Consider the following 9589-nt stretch of genomic DNA (forward strand, 5'->3'; position numbering starts at 1 on the left):
AATAACTTCACATGCACGTGTTGTCAACTTACAGATCAGTAGTATACAGATAAAAAGGCAGGGGGCCGTGCAACAACACTTGCAGCCCAACAGTGTCTCCCACTTCCGGGTTTTAAATAATGTAAACACTGCTCTAATTTCAAAATAAAAGTCCGATCAGGAAGAAAGCATGTACCAGGTAGGGTATTGAGTATTGTTAAGCATGGGCAGTAGTGGAAGCAAAATTTACATATTCATTTGAAGTAAAGATAGAAATTATACCTCTATGCACAGAGGTAAAAGTCCGGATTACTTGCTACTTGGGTGAAAGTGCATATGAGTTTTTTTTTGTTCTTTGTTTAAAATCAGTAGGCTACTCATCACACATAATGACCCCTTTCCGAGTGTTGTATATCGTATTTTTTGGATATTTTTCATTATTGGACGATTCAAACAAAAAATAAATCACAGTCAGACAGTCAGTCTATCACATAGAGTTAACCCCACAATTAAAACAGCCTGCCCAACCTAATATTTCTGTACTATAGTAAGACTATCACATCATTATCGTTGAACAAGACAAATTCTGAAAACATGTTTATTGATATCAGCAAAACAACACACAACATTCTGAAGGGAGTTAAAGTTAAGTTTACTTTAACTACAGAAGCTAATTCTATTTTCTAAAAATCTAAATAAGTCAACACAAATTAATTTACTGCAACCCTGCTGCATGTTCACAGAGTGTAAATCTGATTCAACTATGATATGACTAGCATAAGACAGTGATGGTTTTATCTGCCACTGTACTGTTTTCATCATCTTTCATATTCAAGGAAATATTTCATAAGCATGCCATATGTACATTATAAAAAAAGCAGTATAAAGATTTATTGCATAGAATAATTGAAAATGATTCCAAAGTACATCAACTAAACTTAATAACTACAACAACTAAATAAGTAATAACTGAAAACTAATAGAGTTGAAGTGTTTCATCGTGGATCCAGGTGGCTCACATAATTGGACAGTTCTCCATTCTGGCTCCAGTCTAAGAGGAAAGATCGACAAAGTTACTGTCATCTAAATCAAAATAAAGGCAGAGAAGTTGTCAATTAAAACACTTTCAAAGGAAGCAATATGTGTTGCAGTGCCCACCTTGCGAGGGGTGCTGGCGCTGAACACGTAGGAGTGCGGCAGTAGACCCTCGGAGATCCCTCCGCTGCGGAAGGAACGGGAGGCCGAGTTTACAGAGCAGCTGCCGCCGGATTTGTCTGAAGGAAGTCCGCAGGAGCCGCAGACCACTGTCCGGCTCCGCAGGTTGTACTCGCTGTCTCCACAGGTGCTGTGAGCCACCTGCTGAGACCGGGCGTTAATATCCGAGCGTTTCATGAGAACACATTCTGTAGGCATGTTTGATTGCTGGCCTCAAAAGATTGTTTTATTTTGAAAGGAGCACTGGGGGATATCTTCAGGGGATGCAGAATGCTTCACTGAACTCTAAAGCTGACACAATAAATTGATTAAACAATAAGTTGATGAACATAAAATTATATCAGCAACTATTTTGATAATAGAGGATAATAATATTCCCTGATTGTAACTTCTTCAATGTGAAGATTTGTGTTTGTGTTTTGCATTTATTGAAAGCACATTTATCGTTGTGTTTTGGACTACTATAAAACAAGCTCTTTTGGCTGTGAATGGGCATTTTTCCCAATTTTCTTACAATTTATAGACAAAACGATGACTTAGTTAATTCTGAAAATAATCTATATATTACCCGATAATAATGTATTTCCCAAAAAAATATTTTTATGCTTAAAATATGGTTTTTGTTCCACTCTATCTGACCATATAATGGGTAAAGAAATCAACATTTCATTACAGATTTTCAGGTTGTTTATATGTCTCTGCATCATGTCAGTGCACAAGGCCAATTTCCAATATTAAAATGACTGTACTTTACTATCCCAACCTGATCTATTGTTCTACCCCAAGATTGTTTAGAAGTGTTAAAATAGCTCATTTAATCTTTCCAGGATGCTGAAGATCACAGTTTAGTGTTCTCAATGTGTTGTTGGTCTAATTCAAAGTGCACCAGCTCCATTTATCATGAAAATTAAGCATCTGGTGAATTTGCATAGTATTTGTGATCAATACAATTGCTCTCACCATGTCGTCATCATCTTCTTCAAACTGCGTGCGGGTGACCTTCCTCATTGCCATTTCCTGGAGGAAAAAGCTCAGTGTATAATACAACTAGATAGAACTTAAGGTTCAAATAAAGTACCACAAGTCTGATGGGGAATTTATAATACCTCTCCGTTGGCGCTGATCAGGGTGGTCTGGAACAGGTCTCCGGTGCCCCAGGAGGGCTGAGTCTTCCACACCAGGTCAGAGGGAGGATTGTGGGTTCCGCCAGCACCAGAGGACCAGATCTGTCATCCGTGGTAAAGGTACAATATAGGGTGAGTTATCTGTCACTGTGTTCGTCGCTGTTCTTGACTTGTGATTGTGCTGAGTAAAGGTGCTGCTTACCGTGACCCTCTGGCCGGCCTTAAGAGTGAATTTTACCGGGAACTTGAAGATGATCGGAGCACCGGACCCCACCTGCCGCTTCACCTGCCAGTTCCCCAAATTCTGATCCTGGTGGGTTGCATAAAAAGTCAGCTTGTCACATCCTCCGAGTGCTATTCTCCAAGTCTAATTCGGCTTCCAATGGCAATGTCAGGAAAGTGCTCTAATTGACCAAACACACAGTGTGCAACTGTGACAGTAAAAATCTTTAGTTTCCATCACTTAAATCATCCCAGCATCTCACCTCATCTGATTTGTTGCCGAGTTTGACATATTTCCCGTCCAGGTCCACCTCGTCCACAGTGACCCGCCCGCTGGCTGAGGCCTGTTGGGCGATGCGAGTGCGAGCAACGGTTCCACCAGCGATGCTCGAGGCCTCGCTGTCGGTGTCGTTGGGGCGACACCTCTTGGCAGGAGAGCTCTGAGCGCTGTAGTGCACCGAGCGAGAGGTACCTCCTGAGGTAGAGGAGCGACTCCCTGTCATTTTGGCGGGTGGGGGGCTGGGGGAGAGACGCAGCCTACAAGGACAAACACAAAAGTGTGAGAGGCGGAGAAGATGTCTAACTCTGTAGCACAGAGGAAAGGCAAGACTCTTATTCTGTTGGATAAACTCATTGTGAGTGGCCAGCGTACCTTTGCTCCTCTCCCTCCAGCAGCTTCCTGTACGCACATATCTCCATATCCAGAGCCAGCTTGACGTCCAGGAGCTCCTGGTACTCATCCAGCTGCTGCTGCATTTGCTGTCTCATCTCGGCCATCTCTCTGTCTTTCTCCCCCAGCAGGCGGCGGGTGGTGTCCCGCTCTCGAGACAGGGCGTCCTCCAGGTCCCTTAGCTTCGCCTCGCGAGCCGCCAGCTGGATCGGACAGAAGGATAACACAGTTATTGTCAGATCAAAATTAACACAGCTTGCTTTTGGTTGCCAATGTGGAGGTGCCTTAAACTTGCATTCCTTCTAATGGCCAGCAGGGGGCGACTCCTCTAGTTGTATAGAAGTCGATGAGAAAATGACGCGTTAACGGTGTTGTCCGGTCTGGGAGTTGTCTGTGTTTTCGTCTTACGACTTTAACTTTTTCACACTGTGTTCTGAGTGTGTTCTGAGTTCATGAAAGTAAATTGTAACATTGTGGTCACTTAAAAATGTGTTATTCAGCTTTTAGTTGTCCTTCGCTCCACCCTCTTGACTCACTTCTGGTTGCAAAAAAACAAGATGGCGACCGCCAAAATGCAGAACAATGGGTGACGTCACAATGTCTACACTCACTTCTTATATACAGTCTGTGGCTATAAATCTGCACATGGTCATCATGATGCAATGCATTGTGCCTACGAGCATCTTGCATGAGTCTCAATAAGAACTCTGAATGCGATCTGTGCGAGCTGCTCGTTTCAGGTCACCTGTTTCTGCAGCTGGCTGATCTGACTGGACATGGACTCCAGGCGGATCCGGGTCTGCTGGAGCTCCTCGTGTGCTGCCCCAACCAGGTGGCTGCTCCGGTCCGCTGACTGACGAGCATTTTCCAGCTGACAGAGAGAAACAACGAGGTAGAGCATGACTAAAATCCAAATTGCCAAACAACTCTGAAGTCTGGATCTCATTTCGCTTCATTGGGACCAGTTTGTGGCTTCTCCAAAACAAAAACTGTCCTGCCAAAACAATGCATTTTTTGTTTTTTATAATGTTTTGACATGTTACAGATATTTTATCTTCCATTGAAGACCACAAAATCGAGTTCAGTTGTTTTTTAAAAACCTTTCAACTGTAGTAAAACTGATGGTCTACCTTGGAATTGTAGGTCTTCTCGATCTCATCTTTGTACATTTTGATCTGCAGTTCGTGCTGGCTGCGCATCTCCATCAGCGCCTCGGACAACTTGCTTTCAAAATCATGCAGGTGGCCATTGTCCACCTCAACCATGCGAGACTCATGGCGCCGCTTTGTCTCCCGCAGTTCCTTTTGGACAATCACAAAAGCAATTTCACTCCCGACTACAAATACATGTTAGGTCGATGCTGATGTGATCAAAATGAAAGGAAAAAAAAGAAGCAGAGAAAGTTCCTTTTTAACATGATTTATACGTAATAAGAGCTGTTCTCGGGGATTCTGACCTCAGAGTGAAGGTTCCTCGAAAACTCCAGCTCCTCCTTGAGGGTCTGGATGCGATTCTCTCCATCCACCCTCCTCAGCATCTCATCCTGCAACTGCTTCTTGGCATCGGCCAAACTGGTGTCCAGCTGAGAGAAGCACAACAGGAGCAGAATATCAGTGCGAAGCATCGTACAAACATTCACAGTGCAGAAATGTGCAGTAAATACAGTTAAGAGGCCAAGAGAAATGAGAGAGTCAACATGTCCGAGCTCCATGAAGCTATGACAGAAAGACTGAAGTCAGCAAAGAAAACCTTAATTTGCTGCACACACCAATACTGAATATTATATATTATTTTTACTCAAGAAAAGTCCTGGCTTGCTTTCAAAACTCCACTGTAAAAACTCCAAAATAAAGAAAAGCTAGTGGTAAACGCAAACATGTTGCAAAATGGGTCTCTGATAAGCTATCGCTGATCACCACAAAGTGGAAAAAAAACAGAGGAGCATGAGGGACAAACAAAGAGCTGGTGAGCTCGTAGGCTAACTAATTGCAGAAAGATTGACCCCAGATGTGTTTCCGCGGAGCCACGAGTTGAGTGTGGGTTTGAGTTTACCTTGGCAACCTGCGCCTTCAGGTCCCTGTTTTCCACCTCGAGGCCTCGTTTCTCTCCCAGAGCCGTTGTCAAAGACGCGTCCTTGGAGTTCAGCAGAGCCTCCAAGTCTTTGAGCCTCTGCAACGCTGCGACCAAATCGGACTCCTTTTTGGTGTTCCTGCAAAGACAAAACGAGTCTCAGGTGTTAAGTTCCATCTTACTGGATGTGTTTATAAGTATTGATACAGGACGTCCCACTTAACAGACGTCCATTTTGCTTTGTAACTCAAGGGGCCAAGTGGAAACTGAATTACTGCAGTTTCCTTCACGCAGTCAAATTAAACAAATGTGAGCTATTTTTGAATTAGGATGTAGCCCGGATAGGAACGGGAAAGACCTCGGTGCGTATGACTCACAGGCCACAATGATCCTCGTCCAGTCCCACGTACGCACCAGCCACAAACCACAGCCGTTGGTGTTTAGCTGAGACGATGCCATGGCAACGGCTCGGCTTTGCCAAACACACATCGGCCCCGTCGTCGCAATATTTATGGAAAAATAATGGAGGCAAGAGTGGAGCTCTGTAAACACTGCCACGTATTGTGTGCATAATGATTACTGTGGCGAAGGAGGGGAAACTGGGGAAAGAGTTAGTCATCGGTGTCTGGATGTGGCAGCATGGGAAGGAGCCCGACGTCAAACTGCAGTGAGCAATGAGGAGGGTATGCTGAAGCCAGGGAGTGGCCCCGAGGCCTCGCAGGGTGTCGGCAAATAAAAGCATCGGCTATTCAAAGCTAATGAGTAATTGTGTTCTGCTGCTGTGGGCCGCATGCTGACATGTTGGACAATCACAAACACTCTCACTCGCGCTTTAATGGGCAAATGGGTGCCTTTACCTTAGGAAGATTTGGTTGAAAATGGGGCTTTCAGAAGCCCCGAGGCAGGAAAACATCTGGTTCTGTCGTGTCTTTTCATTTTATTAAAGGGCAAACCAGGCTCATTTGTTTTATTTTGGACCAAAAACCCAATAACCTGTGAAGGGAAGCAACTAGTTAGACAGCGCTTGCTCTGTCTGCTCTAGATACTTGATGTCTGCAATTATACTGTAAGTCCGAGAAAGTTTGGTAATTTAGACTTTAAAGCTAGACTTTGTTGCCTCTCTGGCCGCAAGTGCTAATTATGGGATAATAGTAAATGCTCAAAAAGTAGTGTCGAAAATAGGCACCAGGACAGCAGTTACACCGCAATGTTTGCATAAAGTTTGCTAACATTTGCCACCGTTAGCTATCAGTCACAGCAGACCACGTGCTGCTGCAACAGCAAAACTATTAAGTGAGCGTATCGAATTAAAGGTGCCTTTTGTTGCTTGTGAACTCATCTTTTTTCATAAGTAAAAACGAATATTAAAAGTTTTAAAAGCTTCTTTAGTCTACTTTAATTGTAAAGACACACATGGGCGCTTCTAAGGGATTCAGGGGCTTTAAGGTGCTGAGACCACCCCTTAAAACATTCTCCACCCCCTCAACCTAATCCATGTAATTGACAGTCTGGAGACATTGCTCCTTCATTTGGATTGCGATGTGCTGCGACCCACCTTGCCTTCAGCTCCTTGTAGTCCTCCCGCATCTTGCCCAGCTCCAGCTGCAGGCGCGCTCGCTCTTTGGCCACAGAGTCCAGAGTCTTGCGGGCGTCGGCCAGCTCGGCCTCGTAGGCGGCCTTCAGGCCCGACAGCTCCCGGCTAATCTCGGTCTCCGACTCGGTGATGCGCACACGCAGGCCGGCGTTCTCGGTCTCCAGAAAGCGCACCTTGTCGATGTAGGCGGCCAGCCGGTCATTGAGGTTGCACAGGTCGTCCTTCTCCTGAAGCCGGGTGATGCGGTTGGGGGACAGCGGTGAGTTGGCACCTCGGGGGGTGTTTTTGGGTGTTGCCATTTTACTTCTATCTTTCCTGAAACAGAAGACAGCATTACCAACTCAATTATTCTGAAAGTTGGTTCTTTTCATGCTCAATAAATGCACAGGATGTATTTATTCTGATGTACAAATGCATCTATTGGCATTGGACTGTACAATGTGCAGGTTATCATTAATACATAGGAGGATGGAGGAAGTTGGCCACACAGTTCTGTCTACAAATCTTCATTCAACATCCACCACTGTTGTTATTCAAATAAATGAAACACATGCCGAATCCATCCAAGGAGATTTTTACATTTAAGGGAAAGTGAGTATGAAAAAGCCATAACTGCAAGTTTAGAATTGAAAAAAAAAAACTGAAATCTCTTTGAAGTGTACACATGTTTCCAGAAACTCTTTTGAGTGCAGAGACATAAAACGTGGAAAAGACAAAGAGCATAATTGATCACAAGGCATGGGAGGGGTTGTCGACTCCACCCTGAAATTAAAGTAAAGTCTCTGCACAAATACTGCCAAAGTTGACAGGACGGTTTACCTTTTTAGTGCCGGTCAGAAGAAGATGAATCTCTGCTCCGAATACTTTCGTAGACTTCTCTGTTAATCGCCTTTTCGTTACTTTGTGATCAGAGTTCCCCCTCTTAGTTCTCCAGCACGGTTCGGTCTGTTACTGCACTGTCTGCAAATACATCTGAGGTTGCCCATATAGGAAAGAATGAGATGGGAGGAGAGAGGTTGGCCTCAAGTTTGGCACTTGGTAGGTGGTTGTTCCTCCCCCTCTCTCGCTCTCTCTCTATGTCTCTCTCCCACTGGAATGGGTGTGCAATCTGAATGAATGAGTCACCGACTCCTCAAAGAAATGCACAATGCCATGTGATACATGGGATCATTTTAAAGGTTGAGTTCTATTCATTTGCTGTGTTTGGCTCAAACCAGGCTTCCTTTCTGTAAAGTTTGAATGACAAAGATACAGAGCAGGTTTAAACTAAGCCTGAAGCCTGGTTTGATGCACAATGATTTGATCAAACTTCCTTATTCTTCAATTAAAACGTCTAAAAGATCAGTTTTCAGGACTGTGTTTGTTATATACACTGAGGGAAGGCTGCCCTGCATGCCAGTAAACTTGGATGCAACTGGAGCTGTGTTTATTTATTTTTTCACCCCTGCCCCTCAGACATCCTGAGTCAGCTTGATACTGTAAAACATCCAGAGGTTCTCAGCTGGCTGAAAGAAGTTAGACATGTCCCAATACAGCAAACTAACTAACATGGAGGTCATTTCTATCTCATCTGGTAGAGCATTTGTCCCGTCCTGGGTTCAATTATGTCCCATAGTCCTTTGCTGCGTAACTACCCCCCCCCTCTCCAGCTTCTCTAATAAAGGCAATTAAGGCAATAAGGCCCTAAAAAATTGTCTTTAAAAAGAACAAACAAATGTGCTCTAGCATACCCATTCAACCCATTTCAAGCCAAGTGACTCACTAAGCCAACCCTTACAAACAAAAAACTCAAGCTAAAGTTTGGATGAAAGAAGTGACAGGAATGTGCAACTGTAATAAGCTGAAGTCCTGTAGTTCACTCAATGTGAACTTCATTCTGCGGCTTCAATGAAAAGGGAGGAGGAACAAGCTGATACAGAATATACTGAGTATGACAATGGGAGTGTTTGTTTTCCAGCCTTAGAAGGGGTTAAATTATGAATTCATTTTTAAGAATGTACTGTAATTATTACACATCTCCATCAGATGATCCAGCGGACCATGGTTGTCTTTTGAAAATGTTTATTTACATGGACTTTATTATTTCCTTATCTTTTTCTTCTTAACATTCAATATTAGAGGCAGTTTCTATTAACAATTATCATGTTAAATATGTCAATGAACGTGTCGAGGCCCTGCTGCTGTGAATGTGGAGGTTAAGGGTCAAGGCCTCAGTGCGGGAGACAGGGATTTATCCTTCATGTTGCATTTGCAGGATTTTTTCAGAACAGAAGAGATGACAGCACTCAGTATTTCCCATTTCAACAGAATTGTTCCAACTGATCAAACTGAACGTTTTTCTTTCTTTCTTATCCTTGCAATCATCTTGTGACCTCCTCCAATTTACACTGCCTTTAAAAAAAATGCTCACCGTTCTTGAACGTTTTCTCTTCTTGTTTTACACGACTGACAAGATTTAATGCTTATTTTACAACAGAAAAAGATCATTTAATGTCAAAGTGATTTACGCAGTTGTGTAATGTGTAATCATGTCCGTTTGGTAACATTTGTGGTATCAAACACACTATGTTGTTTTCTACTCTACTTTATAAGGTTACAATGTTTTTATTTTGTAATATATATATTTTTTTATAAATATATATATTTATACATACATACTGTACATTATCTATATATATATATATATATATATATATATATATATATATATATATA

The 9589-nt window shown here is 43.0% G+C and overlaps 1 protein-coding gene across 2 annotated transcripts; it reads right to left on the reverse strand.

Annotated features, from left to right (window-relative positions):
- Positions 1–571: 571 nt before the first annotated feature.
- Positions 572–8790, reverse strand: LOC116377603 (lamin-A-like). 2 transcript variants are annotated; one of them, XM_031839273.1, is made up of 13 exons: positions 7694–8790; positions 6836–7189; positions 5263–5419; positions 4667–4792; positions 4341–4511; positions 3956–4081; positions 3193–3413; positions 2804–3077; positions 2521–2628; positions 2301–2420; positions 2155–2211; positions 1138–1335; positions 572–1030 (listed from the first exon to the last, which is right to left on the reverse strand). In XM_031839273.1, exons 2-13 carry the CDS (start codon positions 7171–7173, stop codon positions 995–997), a joined length of 1932 nt encoding a protein of 643 aa, XP_031695133.1. In that variant the 5' UTR covers positions 7174–7189; positions 7694–8790; the 3' UTR covers positions 572–994. The 2 variants fall into 2 exon arrangements, with proteins under 2 accessions (XP_031695133.1, XP_031695132.1); XM_031839272.1 differs by having other exon boundaries at positions 1138–1338.
- Between the last annotated feature and the right edge of the window lie 799 nt (positions 8791–9589).

The sequence above is a fragment of the Anarrhichthys ocellatus genome, unplaced genomic scaffold, assembly GCF_004355925.1.
Source record: "Anarrhichthys ocellatus isolate YVR2014 unplaced genomic scaffold, GSC_Weel_1.0 scaffold1445, whole genome shotgun sequence".
In the NCBI taxonomy this organism is placed as follows: domain Eukaryota; kingdom Metazoa; phylum Chordata; class Actinopteri; order Perciformes; family Anarhichadidae; genus Anarrhichthys; species Anarrhichthys ocellatus.